At 33.6% G+C, this 17,129-nt stretch overlaps 1 protein-coding gene across 1 annotated transcript in view; it reads right to left on the bottom strand.

Annotated features, from left to right (window-relative positions):
* PCDH15 (protocadherin related 15) overlaps nucleotides 1–17,129 on the bottom strand; it is a 1,036,870-nt gene that overhangs the window by 17,373 nt on the left and 1,002,368 nt on the right. The window contains exons 30-31 of the mRNA XM_070780422.1: nucleotides 13,182–13,400; nucleotides 9,288–9,440 (exon numbers count right to left, since the gene is read on the bottom strand). Coding sequence (XP_070636523.1) covers nucleotides 9,288–9,440; nucleotides 13,182–13,400 — 372 coding nt within the window. The remainder of the gene's footprint in view (nucleotides 1–9,287; nucleotides 9,441–13,181; nucleotides 13,401–17,129) is intronic.

Raw genomic sequence — 17,129 nt, 5'->3', positions numbered from 1 at the left:
GATTTTAGAAATATAATAGCCAAGCATTCAATATTACATAGAGATTTATGTAGTTAAATGGACTATAAGTTGTTGAAACATTTGACTGTACTTGAGAGGGAAAAAAGTATGGAATGTTTTCAATGTCATTAATTATGAAGATTTTTATTTATTATTCATTAAACACTTGACCTAAAGTATTACACTAATGCTGTTGACCATGCTATATGAAATTAATAAATAACTGCAATGAAAATTTACTATGAACACTCTCTAAAGTCCAGCAAAAGAATCTGTAGAAAATTTATTTAAAATATTCCAAGGACTTTACAAGATAAATCTGCTTATTTGAATACATCTTAAGTGATTATAAGGCATTGTTGATTTAATAATGGTTATCTAGTTGGTAATAATGGTAATCTAATGCTTATACACATATATTGCTGTCAGCAATTTATTGCAATAGTTCTGTCTTATCTGTGGTTATCTATCTGTGGTTTCAGTTACCCGTGGTCAACCATGGTCCAAAAACATTAAATGGAAAATTCTAAAAAAAAATTTGGTATGTTTTAGACTGCATTCTGAGTAGCATTATGAAGTCTCACTCCATTCTTCTGTATCCCTCCCAGAACATGAGTGGTCTCTTGGTCCAGTATTTGAGATTTCAGGCATCCATTAGAGGTCTTGCAGGATGCTTATGTTGTATGGTTAAATAGGGGGATGATAACCTTAAAGCATTTAAAAGTTGAGACATTTTCAACTTTTACTCAATTTGTATGTTTTAGAGATATATAAAGTTGAGAGCTCCTACTTAGGTTTTAATAATGACTCGAGTCATAGCCAATAAAACCTATATTTCATTTTCTAGGATATTTAAATTGCCTCTTTTCATTGGCATTACATTCCATAAATGTAGGAAATAAAATATCAGTAGATGAACTATACTATTTCCATTAACCTTTTTCTTGCCTTTTATTTGGTTATTTGTATTGTTTTGTCTTATCTCAAAGGCAAAACATAACTCAGAAAAAGTAAACAACAGAATCAATATGTATAGTTATCTGGTATTTTCAATTAACATGACTTCTTATTAATCCTTATAAAACCATTCATATGACACTCATGCATCTTTTCATGTAGTTTATATCTAATATGTATTAATTTTTCATTTTATACTCTTTGTATGTATTATTGTTTATTTTTAACAATAAGGAAAGTGTATGTTAACAAGTTATAACTTTTAATAAGGTACCTAATAATTTCTTCTGCACTAACTGAATCATAATAAATGCAGAAGAAAAAACGATATTCTTTTTTGGAGGTTTGCTGTCAGGTTGCGTGAGCTTAGGGGTTGTGGTGAGAAATAATATTTTGAGTGTATACCAGAATATTTTTAGATCTCAAGTAGAAGATGCTTTAATTGACTTTATGATGAAGGAAACTTCTACATATAATGTGTCAATGAAAGACTAGATTAAACATAAAACACGGGAATGGATGTTTCATTTGCAAAGTATGAAATATTAATAACAATTTAAAATTATAAAAAGGTTATGAAAAAGGACAAAGTAACAATTTAATAAGGCTATATACCTACATAAAATTGTTATTTGGACTTCTTATATTCTTTGGTAATCATTTGGAGATTTAATTATCAAATAATTCTAAGGCATTATCAAGAAATTTCTTTTCCATTTCCAATGGCTGATACAAAATAGCATGAAGACACACACTCACATTAAAGGTTTATGCAGTTGTCAAGAATACCTTGTCAGAGTCCGCCAAATAGCACAAGTTCTCATGCATATGACCAGCTGCCAACAAAAACTCCAACTGAAGTTTTTCAGTGAAAGAGAGAAAAAATCATGTTCAGGAACCCCAGGAAAAAAATTGCTGTTGATTTGGATGAAAAGAATCTGAAGCAGAGGATCTAATGAAAATAGATAACTTTATAGTCTTTTATTTGATATCATTAACTGGGGTGCTAGATCAAATTCTTGAAGAAATTTCACATGATATGAGTTAAACAAAACCTATGAAATGATGCATTCATTGTAGGGCTCTAGATCTAAATTAATATACTTAAAATGGCAATTATCAAGAGGACTTTGCCTATATTTTGGAGTTGTGCTTTCTCTGTGAAGACATATCTCCTAAAATATTAAAACCGGAGCATATAATAAACAATTATGCTTGTATTCAAAGTGAGGATTTCCAGTAAGTAAAATTTATTCCGTGTGTGAGATGGAAAAAACAAAGTAATTACTTGATGGTTGAAGATAGCTTTCATTAGGATAGCAAGATGGTACTTAGCTTAGTTGGTGACTTTAAGAATTTAACAAGTTGAGCTCTAAGATATAAGAACAACTATTGAAATTTTTTAGAGTCTAAATTATTTTCTTTGCCTAAAATAAAGAGGAAAGACATATATAAAACTGGTGACAGTTCACCAGATATATTTCTTCTTGATTTCTATTTAAATTTTTTATATTTCATTCACGTTTACAGGCTAAATTTGGATGATTCATCCATAGCAATTAAAAGTAACTAGGAGGGGAATATATGTATATCTATAGCTGATTCACACTGTTGTACAGCAGAAACTAACACAACACTAAAACAACTATACCCTAATAAAAACTAATTTTAAAAAAAGTACCTAGGAATAAAACCAATTATGCACTTTAAAAAATTTTAGTAGACAATCATGTTTTATATTATTGATAGACAATGAAAAATATAATTTTTAATAATGAAATAGTAACTAAATTAATACTAGATAAACTCTGTAGGTATTTACCTAACTTTCTTTTGATGAAACTGATTAGAATTTATTAAACTGGAGATAAAGATTATTTTTGAAGGAGACTCATGATAAAATTATAATTAAGGAATGATATAATAATGTGAACAAGCAAAACTAAAGAGCAATTTATAAACATTTGTGGGAACAATGAAATGTCTTACAAAAGTCAACAATTTAAGATTTATTTCCATTATAAAGAAAGGAAGAGAAAACACAATGAGAAATAAAGAGAATAAGACAGCAATTGAAAAAAGTAAAAGATTTATCAAATGTATAAGCATACTAGTAAGATAAAAGCAAGCCAGAGTAAAGGATGTTCTTATAAGAAAACAGATGTCTACATCTATACCTGAGATTTATTTTGGAATACCATAATGTCTGTCATCTCCTACATTTTTAGATACATAACATTTTACTTTGGTATATTTCTTCTTACCAAATACATAGGCTTCAAGGAAATAGCAGAACATATGATATCATTTTTTAGCTTATTTGTAACAGTCTGCTGTCTTTCTGGAACACTCATATAAACTATGATCAAAAGTAAATGTAAAGCTTAACATGATAAACAAGCCATTGGTTTAAATTGGATATCTAACTTTCATGCCCATTTATACCAACTGAAAAATAGATTGAAATTACTTACTTTTTAAATAAATGTAGACAAATAATGCTACTTCGTAGTTAAGAAAGTTAAGGGAACTCTATAATATGAGTTAGTAATGATGAGATTAATAATCTTTTAAATTAAAAATGAGGAAAAACCAGCATTGCATTGAATTTAGGGTAAAAGAATAGTATCTTCTTTAATGTCCAAATTTGCCTCCACTAGAAGGTTATGGTCAAGAAAAGAGTTGTCCATTTAAAACTAAAAAAGAAACATTACAGTGAAGTAGAATGACTGTGAGACTGTTTTTTAATTCCTTCAACAATATTGTGCAAATTTTGTTCAGATGTCATTTCCGTATTTGTTGTCTCTGAAGGACAACTCATTTGAAGTTTTGAGAGTTGTGCTGGTGGATTATTTTTTTCTATTTGGCTGTACATGTTAGCCACTGACTTTTCCAGTTCTGCTAAGTTTTTTACATGTTTGAGAATGCCTTTTGGTTCCCTTTGAGGATTTGCATTACACAGTGTTGTTGATGTTGACAACTGTATCATAGAGGATTTCACTTCCTTGGCTGGTGTCACACTGACAGTACGTTCAATAGCTGGTGTAAATGCACACGTGGTGGATGGAACTGACATTGAAGGAGGCGGTAACGAAGGACGAGGAGGAGATGCTGGAGGAAGAGGGGGAAGTGAAGGTAGAAAAGGTGGAGGAGAAGTAGGGCAAGGAGGAGAGGGAACAGAAAGTAGAAGATGTGGAGGAAGAGGAGGTGGATTAGAAGGAGGAAGACTGGACACAGCCAAAGGAGTAAGGATATGAGGCGTAAGAGGAGGAGAAGGAAGAGGAGGAGGAGGGGGAGGACAAGAAGGAGGAGGGGGAGGAGAGGTTTTTGGTGGACAGGGAAGATTTTCAAAAATGTCTGTTTTGGTTTCAAACGTCATCAGACAAGTAGGTGTCTCTCTGCTAAGGAACTCAGAATTTAAAATGCAAGGCATTGAAGGAGAAAGTTCCAAGGAACAGTCAGCAGGAGAAACAACCACATTAGGTTCTGATTTGAGTCCCACAGTCCTCGAAACAGTTGGCAAAGTGGAGAGAGAGCAGTGAGACCAAGGAGAGGAAAGCGAAGAGTCTGAAGGTAGAGACTGCAACTGCTTTGTTCCTTTTATAGTCGGTGATTCACTTTCCCCTGTTTCCTCTTTTTCTGTTACATCTGCATCTTCGACTGTAAGCAAGGGACTACTGTTACCTCTTTCGTTTGGATTGGTTCCAGTGCTTTCATTTTCAGCTTTTTGCCTGTTGCTTTGCCACTGCTTTAGAGCTATGGTTTCTGATCTATCAGGAAGTTCCCACATTGGTCTCCTAGGTAAGCAGGTTGGGCGATTCCACATCCTCTGAATCTTTTCCCTTGGGCCCCTCAGAAACTCATTCTTGGCTTGTGTTTTGGGTAAAAATGACTTAACAAAATCTGTTCTTAGTAAAAAGTCTGAATTTGTTGATCTTTGATCTGTGTATTCCTTGTAAATGGTACTGTGGGCATTTAAGGCATCCTCACCAGACATCAGTGTGAAATCTCTTGCAGACCTGGGCCAGCTGTTCTTAAGAGATCCATCTACGTGAGTCTGCTTGTGAGCCTCAACAGTGCGGGAAGAAAAGCGCTGATGTTTCCTGTCTTCTGAGACTGATTTATTTTCCCTGCTTTGTTGGAAATGGTAGAGAAGGAAAAGACTTGAAAGAAAAGAAGATAATGAAATGTAAGGAAACAGGTAGTGAAATAGCTTTCATGAGAAAGATGATTTTATGGTTCTCATTACTACTTCAAAATATAAAAGGCCAAATAACACTAATCTACTGAAGCAAGCCATTACTTTGATGTTTCTGTTCTCAAAAAGTCAGGCCAGGAAGAGCTAGAGAGCTGGGAGTAGCATGAAAAAGTTTCATTTAAAAAAAAATGTGTCAATCCACACACTGATTTTCTTTCTCTCTTTCTTTTTTTAGTTAGTTTGATACAGTGAAGTTTCCTTGACCACACATAACAGTTCTCTCAAGTATAAATCACAAGTTTCCAAGTTACAGAACAACATGTTGGGCAGTGGCTTTATATCCTTTGCCTTGGTTAAGAATGATCAGAATTGACTGTTTTAAGGAATGGAACCTTAGCTGTATCTGATTCAGTACCTGCTCATTATCTCTTATCTTAGTAATTCTGTCCTGGAGTTAAAAGTACTCTCCTATATGAGATAAAGCTTGCAAGAGAATACAGAAAGATGTTCTGCTCTCCAGATTAAGAGAATTAGTCTCCGGACAGATGGGACGGTTTCTCTCACAGAGTTCTAAATCACAATTGAAAAATTGTATTTAAGAATCTTGACAGAGATTATTTTCTTCCATTTTAATTTTATGCTTAATGATTCAAAAAGCACTATAAATATTACAAATAAGAAAGGAGACTTTTGGATTTCTTTTGAACATGATACAGATCAAATTTTAGGCCACACTTTAATGAAAACATATACTATTATAGTGATAGTTTTGATATCACTGAAAGACTTGCTCAGACATGGTCACTGAATTATAGTGACTGTGAGTCATAAATAAAATGGAATAAGTCAAAGAGCACAAATAAGTGCCTCCAATGAGAGCACTGGGACCCTTCTCCCAGAAAGACAGGGAGACTTGGGGTTTTAAATAGTCTTTCATTCGACTTTGCTTCTCAAGCTCAGAGTAACCAATTCATTTTTATCATCATTTAATATTTATGCACATAGTACAGATGAAATCAAAGGAATTTCTAATTAAAATGTAAAAGCTACATTGAAAAATCAGGATGAAAGGTGAGACAATATAATGATATATAATCATTGTGTCATTTGGCAAAAATGCAAACTGCAAGAGAGAATTCTCACAGGTGGTCAGGATCTCCTGAATAATTCAGAAAGTGGAGACAACTTGGATTAAACAAACAGCAACTGCTTTTCAAAATCACAAAAAGTAGTCTTTAAAAATCTGGTTGACATATAGCAGTTGTTTCTGTGTAAATACATTCTTGGATTTATTTTTCTTGGAAAGAACTATCTGTTCAATGATACCACCTCATTTTTGATGGAAAGATATCCATAAATATTTTTAATAAAAACAAAGAGAATTTTTAAACTTTTCTTCATAAGCAGACATACTATCACTGGGAATACATTTAAACTCATGCAATTTCAAGATATCAAGAAGGAATGTAGTATAGAAAATATAACTTTCTTTTTAAAAGTAAATGTACAGTAAAAGATGAAGATTACTGTATATAGAGCAAAACAGCACTTAGTCTATTCTATTGCATCTTTATTTTTTCTAATGCCCTTGTATTAGAATGATATTATTTACTTACTTATGCCTATGTATCCACAGGTGAGAAAGAGAAAACATGTGATAGAAAAAAAAAGTTTTAACTATAGTTAAATTGAGATGGTTATGAAAATATTAACAAGAATATGCTTTATACTTAATACTCATATCAAAGGAGAAGATGTATGTGTCATATTTTTATTTGTTAATATGACTAATTTTAATAATGCTTTAGATAAAATCATATGACATTGATTTGGTTGTCTTATGACATAAAATTACATCTAGCTATCTATTGGGTTGGTTGAAAAGTTCATTTGGTTTTTTCCATAACATCCTATGGAAAAATCCAAATGGATTTTTTGCCCAGCCCAGTATCTCCTATATACAGTTAAATTCACCTCTATTAAACATGCTACTGCTACTGCTAAGTCACTTCAGTCGTGTCTGACTCTGTGCAACCCCATAGATGGCAGCCCACCAGGGCTCCCCCGTCCCTGGGATTCTCCAGGCAAGAACACTGGAGTGAGTTGCCATTTCCTTCTCCAATGTTAAACATGGGTGACTCTATTAAACATGGGTGACTTCAATTCTAAAACGGAATTTTAAAAATGAGATTCTAAGAATTGCTTCTATGTCTGAAGTGAACAATTTGTCCACATTGATTTATAAAGAAGACATAAGTCTCATTTAGAAGGAATATGACTTCTACAGAGTTAATATTCAGTCTATACTAAGTTGTTAATTATTTGTGAAACTTTTTTTTTCCAAGGTACCCTTTGTCTTTTTAAAAAATAGTTGATTATAATTCATTTGAAGATAGCTTATTTTATAGTAGTTTATGACTAGAATTTTTGCAAAAAGTTTTTGAATAGATAATTTAAACATTTGTCAAAGACCATTAAACATGTAAAACGTAAAAACTTCAACAAACAGAAATAGGAATTGCAAAATCCTCTACTATCTATTACAGTTTTTCAAATAAAAATAGTCCCTAAGCGTTGCTCTTTGAAAATTATCACCACCTCACTGATGATTCCCGGTGATGTTATAGTATTCCTGTTTTTGTTAAATAGAAATTAGTATATAACCCTTGCTAATTTCAAATAAAGCACATTCAACTTTACACATAAATCTTTTGTTAGTTTTGAACGTGTTTAGAATCAAATCTTATTGGCTCAATTCCAACATTCACCAATAATTGAAAAAGAAACCATCATTCCAACTTATACAAAAGGAAAAAAAAATATTTAAGACATTAATCCTATATCATTACTCCAGAAGTAGCATGTGAGGCATTAAGTTCTGTTAAATTCAACTTTAGCATTCAGTTTTAGTATTTTAAAAACTATTTTCAATATAACCTATATAATAGTTAATAATATTGATACATAGGTTTTCATACAATTTTCCCATTAAAAGATAAATTTCATAATTTTTGAGGCTTGCTTTATTCCTACTAGTAAATGCTACAAATGTAACACAGTAGAATTTGTTTTAGTCCCTCAATTCCACCAAATTTCAGTTAATAATAGTTTTCCTGGATTTAATTTAGTCATATTCAAAATTTTATAATATCCTTGGTTGTTTTGCATTTCATGTTGATATATCTTGAATTTTTTTTTTAAATATGGACAAGTTGCTGCTGCTGCTGCTGCTGCTAAGTCGCTTCAGTAGTATCCAACTCTGTGCGACCCTATGGACAGCAGCCCTTCAGGCTCCACTGTCCACAGGATTCTCCAGGCAAGAATATTGGAGTAGGTTGCCATTTCCTTCTCCCAATATAGTCAAGTTAAATATCTTCAAAAGGAATCAGGTTTGAGGTAGCATCATTAAAGACACTATAAAGCCATAAAATCTTTTAGGAATAATTTAAATAATTTAAATTATTAGGAATAATTTTTCAAAATGATGATTTAATATTGATTAGCAATTCCAAATAGTCCAGGAGAAATACTGTTATAACAGCATTCTCATTTGAGAGAAATATAATGAAAAGAATATTCCTAAGTTATTATATATGTGATATTAATTATTTTCATTCAGATTTTAATTCTATTTTATAACATCTTAAAATAGTATCTTAGAAAAGTCTATTATTTTAGACCATAGAGTGGACTTTTGATTACCAAACAGGAGTCGGCTTTTGGTACCAAACCAGGAATTACTATTTTATGACTGTGCTTTATTTTCCTCATTTTTTATGAGAAAAATATTTTCATAATTTTTAATTTGGGGGAAAATCCTTGATTCTGAAGATTTAGAAATTAAATATAATGCTCAAGCTAATCATCTGCAAATGTCTCCTCAAATTGAAAACTTCTTTCCTGTTACTCAGTTTTTATTATTATTATTATTAATGTTCTTTTGTTAGTTTTTTGGTTATTACTCTCCAATTGAACTTTCTTAGGTCTTCATCTTAACAGTTTTATGTTAAAAAATGTAATAAACAAAATAGGCTGTAAGCAGTATTTCCACATCAAGTTGAAATTTAATACTCACCACATAGCATCCATCAAAACCCATTTATTTCTAGATGTCCCTGAAAGGTCTACTTACATCGTGCTGTCCCCGAGTTCTTCATAGAGATGAGCACCGGGAGGCGGCGGGGGTGGCGGGGGCATGGCCACTGGTGTCGGGGCTGGCGCTGCTGGTTTAGCCGCAGGCAGGGCGGACTGGATTCGAGCTGTCTTGATGCACTCAGCTTGGCGTCTTTGGTAAAGTAAGGAGGTTTTGTAAGACTCATTTTAGAAATCATATATTTATCAATAGGCTACCTTTCAATAATAAAGTCCAGTTATCAGAGGAACTCAAAATTTTTTACACAAATATTTGAACTTACTAAGTAATAAAATTATAAAAGCGTTCCTACAGAGTATCATTTACTTAAACCCCCTTCTCCTTAGTTCTTTAAAATGTTTAGTCCTTGAAAAATGGTAAATTCAGTAGAAAAATTTGCAAATTAAGTTAAATGGTAATATTAAATGGAGAAGGAAAAATATTTATAACATGTGATTTATAATTGGTGGTTGTTTAATGGATGTCTTTCATAATAAGGCATGTAAAAGATACATATACATGCTAAGTTATTTCAATGTGTCGAACTCTTTGCGACCCTCTGGACAATAGCCTGCCTGGTTCCTCTGTCCATGGGATTCTCCAGGCAAGAATACTGGAGTGAGTTGCCATGCTCTTCTCTAGGGGATTTTCCTGACCAGGGAATGAGCCCAGGTTTCTTATGTCTCCTTCATTGTCGGGTGGGTTCTTTACCACTAGCTCTACTTAGGAGCCCATAGAAGATATACAATCGGCTTTTATTATTGGTCTTCCATCTATTTAAAGAAAAGTTATTTTGTTTAAAAATTATTTTAAACCCATTTTAGATACTACAGGTACTGTGTAGAGGTGCATGTTTAGGAGAGATTTGGTTAGCTTTTATTTTCTTTGGATTCCAAGGAATGCCTGTGATTCTTGCATTAGAGCAAGGCTGCTCTTTTTGACTTTCCTGGATACTGATGTTAATTCTTGCCTCAAAACCGAAATCCCAAAGGGTGGCGGATATCAGGGCAAACTTTTTCCCATTTCTTCCTCTTGTATCCATTTGTCTAATACTAGTTTAATTCTATATACATAAACCGCAAGGGCTTCTCTTGTGGCTCAGACAGTAAAGAATCTGCCTAAATGTGGGAAACCTGGGTTCGACCCCTGGGTTGGGAAGATCCACTGGAGGAGAGCATGGCAACCAACTCCAGTATTCTTGCCTGGAGAACCCCCATGGACTGAGGAACTTGGCAGGCTATAGTCCACAGGGTCACAGAGAGTTGGACATGACTGAGCAACTAGGCACACACACACAGACACAAACCAAAGGACGTGCAACTAAAAACTAGTTCAGATATAAAATACAAATATGAAGTAGAGAAATAATACCTGGTTCTGGGCAGTCTGACTACTTTATTAGCATTATCTGTTTTTTTTCTTTTCATATCACATAAAATCATATGCAACATATTAGTAATTATACTTACACTTTAAACCTGTTTGGGAAAGCAAATGAATAGGAAAAAATGAATAAGAAAAAAAGAGAAAGCTACATGAGAAACATTGCATTCATAATATTTTAACATCTGAATTAATCTAAATTATGAATAATTTATGGGTTAAACTCATAATAACACAGACTTAATGACATTGTAGGATAATTAAGTCTTTCAATTCAGAAAGTGAAAATGGTAAGCACTTTATTATTACTGTCACCGTCCTACAAGCTGTTAAAACATTTATTGCAGGAAAACAAAGAAACTAGTTAGAATAGGAAACACTGGATTAAAACATGCATATGTGAGTTTTTCCTCTGATAGAGAAATGGAATATTAAAGATGCTCTGATCTTTATAACTGGCATTTTGGTTTACTATGCTTGAAGACTATTAAAGAAATGGAGTCAGGCAGCAAGCCCCAGTTATACTCGTCCTCACTTTGAAGCTGAAGCTAGATTTGGAAGGTGACAAGCTTGGATACTAAATTTATGACACTTTCACATTTGACTCATAGTTTTCCATCCACAGCAAATTTCAAAGAAACATCTTAAAATGAAAGAATTATCATTCATTCCAATCTATTTATAAGCAGAAAATGAAGGTACAAAAGTTAGATTTTAAAATAATAGAATTTTACTTTATAACACGTTTACTTTTGTTAATCTACAAAAAGAGAGTAACCAAAATTTACTCTTAGATTGTCAAGCTGATTACTGAATTAAAAAACAATAAATTATCTTTAAAATATTTAAATATTAAGGATTTTAATATTTTGTTAAAATTCAGACTATTTAGCATAACATCCAGGATGCTTCAGTTTTGATCACTGCCTTCTGTGCCAAGTAAAAGAAGTTTTCTCACTTATTTTAAAGCTAGCAGGATATAATAAATCTCCTTTCAGAAACAGTTGGATGAAAAAGTAACTGTGATACAGACATATTTAACATGAAGATTAATATTGGATTGATAGTTTAATAATCTAAAAATGTGTCCATTATTGTTTGTGTACAAGCTTTAGATTTGGCATATCAGCTTATTTAAGCACATACTGAACTCCAATATGTCAACCTAAATGTTATATTTGCAATTTCTCATTGCTTTTGTGACAGAAAATATTCCTATAGTATGTTGATGCACAGCACACTCTTCAACTTTCAAGTTGGAATTACCTTACTTTATTTAATTTAATAGAAAATCCTCATTGTTAGAGAACAAAGATAACAGTTTAAGATTATGGAAGGACTTTTTTAGTCCTTTCCCTGTAGGTATTTTAAATGATGAGTAGCCATTCTGCCATTACTTGTTACGTCAAGTAATTTATATGATTTATGATTCCTGTCTGTTAGTTATTTTCATTTTGTGGCACCCTCAGGGCTACCTCTCTTCTTAACCTATTCCACAGTTTGTTGTTGTTGTTGTTTTTTAGCACTTATCATCAATAGTTGCTGCTGCTGCTAAGTCGCTTCAGTCCCATAGACGGCAGCCCACCAGGCTCCCCCGTCCCTGGGATTCTCCAGGCAAGAACACTGGAGTGGGTTGTCATTTCCTTCTCCAATGTGAAAGTGAAAAGTGAAAGTGAAGTCGCTCAGTCGTGCCCGACTCTTAGCGACCCCATGGACTACAGCCCACCAGGCTCCTCTGTCCATGGGATTTTGCAGGCAAGAGTGCTGGAGTGGGTTGCCATTGCCTTCTCCATCATCAATAGGGATATACTTAAAAAGCACAGCCCTCTATCACAAAGTTCCCCATATCTAGTATCAAATTTAAAAAATTGCTTGCTAGACTATTTTAAATATAGATGTTTAAATTAGCTAAAATTTACTTGACTACTGTAAAGACCCTAAACAAGAAAAATATAGATATTTTAAATGAATGTATTTGTCTATAGGGACTAGAAAAATGTAAGATTTGTACACCTATAATATAATGTTAGAAGTTACAATATAGACTCTATCAAGGCTACCCAAGAAAGATGAAATCATATGGGAAATTATATATGCTGTGCTATGATTTTTTCAAACTGTAATATCTGCATAGGGATAAGTTTGACAGTATGGATAAAGACCTAGCCTAACCTTCCTTTGCAACTGTGGTATCTGTATATGACATTCCACTACTTTTCTTCCCAAAGCTCTTAACCTGATGAAGAGCATAAATGAAACCATAGGAGGTAACCTCATATTCCTGGCAGATAAGAATATTTTAGCACAGGAACACTGAGAAATCTGTGAAAAATATATTGAAAGTTTGTAGTTTTCCCTTAAAGGAAGGTTATTTGGCACAAGAAAAATACCACACTCCCAGAATGTTTGCACCATGAATATTTTACAACTGCAATGCTATTTTACCAGAGGCAAGTTTTTGATATGCCTTCTTGAGGAGCTGTCCGTATTTCAGCAAGTATCAATACTTACTGTCTGTAGCTGACCAAAACCACCAAGATGGCAGGAATACAGCAGAGGATGATGATGAAGGCCAGAGCCAGGAGTGCCCCTTCGGTATAGCCAAGACTTTCTCCTCGCTTTTTAATGCTGGTCACTGCCTCTGGAGTCCGGATCTCCAGAATGCGTCCTCCTTCCCCATAATATGGCTGAAAGTCTTTATTGATATCAAGCAGTTTGCCATCTAAAAATCTTTATTGTTAGATAAACAGTAAAATCAATATTAACAGAAAAGGCCTTTTAGTAAACAAAATATTTTTGGTAATCTCTTTTAATATTTTGTTTAATTATAACATAAGCTGAGTCAGAAATCTTATTATGAATAAGAAAAGTGTATATAAAAAACAAGAGCAATAGAGTAACAGTTCTATGTGCACATATCAAACATACTTATAACAATGACCGTTACTACGCTCATAGACTTAGCAAAAGTAACCATGTTATTGAAATTTATATCACTATGTGGAGATTATTTAGAGTAAGTTATTCAGGTGGGATAAAATATAAATTCTAAATTATATGGTACAATTTAAAAATATCTTCCTGCATTTTGTTCCTGTGGTTCTCAAAATAATTCTGTAAAATAGAACCTTAATACTGATTTACTGCAGACCACAAAGTTACAGAGTTATGGAAACTAATCTGAGATACCAAACCAAGTCTTCATAGTATTTAATTAGGTTTCACCAGACCACCCTAAATGTCGACACTCTCAAATCTCAAACCAAAATACTTTTATGGGAAAGAATGAACAAATTAAAAGGTTTTCTTCTGCCTAGAAAAAGAATACTAAATAAATGATGCAGGCAGTAAATCAGTACACTCAGGATGATAAGAATTGGTGGTTCATTTATCTAGTGCGTGCCGGCAAAGTCCTTGTCTGACTCTGCGACCCAGGCTCTTCCACCTGTGGGATTCTTCAGGCCAGAATACTGGAGTGGGTTGCCATGCCCTCCTCCAGGGGATCTTCCTAACCCAGGGATAGAACCCTCATCTCTATGTGTCCTACACTGGCAGGCAGGTTCTTTACCCACTAGTGCCACCTGGGAAGCCCAATTTATCTAGTAGTTCTTGTAAAACGTTTCTCTAAATAATGTATTTCCAACTATGAGTATTGTGTTGGGGAGAAGAATTAAGGAATAATTGTTACTTAATTTAATTAGACTGAACAATTTTTTCACATATTTTATGCTGTAATTAGCAGGCATTTTTTTTTAAAGATTCCTCTGCTGCTGCTGCTAAGTTGCTTCAGTCGTGTCCGACTCTGTGCAACCCCATAGATGGCAGCCCACCAGACTCCCCGGTCCCTGGGATTCTCCAGGCCAGAACACTGGAGTGGGTTGCCATTTCCTTCTCCAATGCAGGAAAGTGAAAAGTGAAAGTGAAGTCCCTCAGTCCTGTCCAACTCTTAGCGACCCCATGGACTGCAGCCCACCAGGCTCCTCCATCCATGGGATTTTCCAGGCAAGAGTACTGGAGTGGGGTGAAAGATTCTCAGGAACATTTAAATGATCTTTTACATATCCTATAATATTCATATAACAATTATGTTCTGAAAACCACAAAACCATAAATGTCTTAGGTATTTGTATTTTAATTTCTTTTTTGTTGTTGTTGGCAAAATAATGTCTCTGTTTTTTATTTTTTTATTTTTGGCCCAAATCATTTTATTTTTTTATTATTTTTTTAACTTTACAATATTGTATTGGTTTTGCCATATATCAAAATGAATCCGCCACAGGTATACATGTGTTCCCCATCCTGAACCCTCCTCCCTCCTCCCTCCCCATACCATCCCTTTGGGTCATCCCAGTGCACCAGCCCCAAGCATCCAGTATCGTGTATCGAACCTGGACTGGCGACTCATTTCATATATGATATTATACATGTTTCACTTCTATCCATAAAAAATGAAATGTCCTACTATAGAAAATAGAAAAGCAAAATAGTTCAAAAAGCAAAATTACTCAAATGCCCATAATGCAAAGATAATAGCTGCTAATATTTTGCACACTACTCTTTTTTTTTGCTATTAATAAACATTTTTATATATTTGTAATTACACAGCACATACAAAGTGAAAACATCATGTTAAAAACATGTTTTAATATAAAATACTGATGTGAAAAATACAAAGAAATGTGAAAGAAAGATTTAAATGGCTCAAAATTTCACCATCAAATAGTAACTGAAGATTGCTATCCTTGTGCATTTTACAGGCTATTTCTTCCCTTTTGATACATTTTATTTTAATTTTCCAAGTGACTGCGCTGACTTTAAATCTAGTTAAACATGCTGTTCATAGCTTCTTTACAGGAAAAAAAAAAAAAAAAAAGATGCCTGATATCAGATAGGAATCCTTGGATAGTTTATTAATCTTTCAATTTAGGAAATCAAGGCTCCAAAATCACTGCAGATGGTGACTGCAGCCATGAAATTAAAAGACCCTTACTCCTTGGAAGAAAAGTTATGACCAACCTAGACAGCATATTGAAAAACAGACACATTACTTTGCCAACAAAGGTCCATTTAGTCTACGGTTTTTCCAGTGGTCATGTATGGATGTGAGAATTGGACTGTGAAGAAAGCTGATCGCTGAAGAATTGATGCTTTTGAACTGTGGTATTGGAGAAGACTCTTGAGAGTCCCTTGGACTGCAAAGAGATCCAACCAGTCCATTCTAAAGGAGATCAGCCCTGGGTGTTCTTTGGAAGGAATGATGCTAAAGCTGAAACTCCAGTACTTTGGCCACCTCATGCGAAGAGTTGACTCATTGGAAAAGACTCTGATGCTGGAAGGGATTGGGGGCAAGAGGAGAAGGGGACGACAGAGGATGAGATGGCTGGATGGCATCACCGACTCAATGGACATGAGTTTGAGTGAACTCCGGGAGATGGTGATGGACAGGGAGGCCTGGCATGCTGAGATTCATGGCGTCACAGAGTCAGACACAACTGAGCAACTGAACTGAACTGAATAATTCAAATAACTCATTTCAGTTTTAAAGCTATGCAGGTTTTTATTCAAGTTAGCATACTATAATACAAGGCAGTTAGGATGCGTGTTTGTTTTTATTTTTTACAAATATGCTTTAGTAGATGAAAAATATACTTTTCATATCAATTTATCCTAGATCATTTTCAGATATGTTTGGGAATACAATAAAGGTTTTTCCATTGCTCCAAGCACTAAATTGGAATGGAATTGCACAACACTTTGTTTGAATGTTTATCAGATAAAACAAGAAATTCCAAATGAAGTACAGATTAAGAGTTACATGACAAGAATCATATTATTAGAAACTGGGAAGGATCAGAAGTAGACAAAGAGCATAAATTGCAGGGAAAAATGATTCCTATCATGAGGACAACAGATCACTATTCCATTGGATTTTTACTGGATTCTCATTGATATCCAAATCACATAAAGGGAGATTTATTAGTCTTTTTACACTACAATAATTCCATTATTTAGATATTTATTTTGGTTGATTTCTCAATTTAAGAAATCTTAAGTATTTTTTTACTAGAGGAGAGCATCACATTTGAATCCAAAACTGATTTAGAATAGCTTTTTGCTCTATATATGAGCAACAACTTGTCTAGGCAAAAATCCTTGAGGCATAACATTTTCCTTAAAATATTGTGAATTTGATTCCATTGACTTTTGGCATTTTCTCATACAGATGGAATTTAAGGCATCGATTTTTGTTCCTTTATGATTAAGTCATCTTTACTTTTGTTTCAATAGTTCTAAAACATACTCAATTGCTTTTAAAGGACATGTGACAAGATTTTTCATTGATTCTGCCTGTGATGTAATGAAATCTTTCAATAATATTTTCGTGTTTTGTTTCTGTGATAACTACTACAATTTTTTACCTCAGCTCAGTTCAGTCGCTCAGTTGTGTCCAACTCTTTG

Source organism: Bos indicus, chromosome 26, assembly GCF_029378745.1.
Source record: "Bos indicus isolate NIAB-ARS_2022 breed Sahiwal x Tharparkar chromosome 26, NIAB-ARS_B.indTharparkar_mat_pri_1.0, whole genome shotgun sequence".
In the NCBI taxonomy this organism is placed as follows: Eukaryota; Metazoa; Chordata; class Mammalia; order Artiodactyla; family Bovidae; genus Bos; species Bos indicus.
Note: the sequence above shows the minus strand (reverse complement) of the source record. Positions and strands in the feature narration are given on the sequence as shown.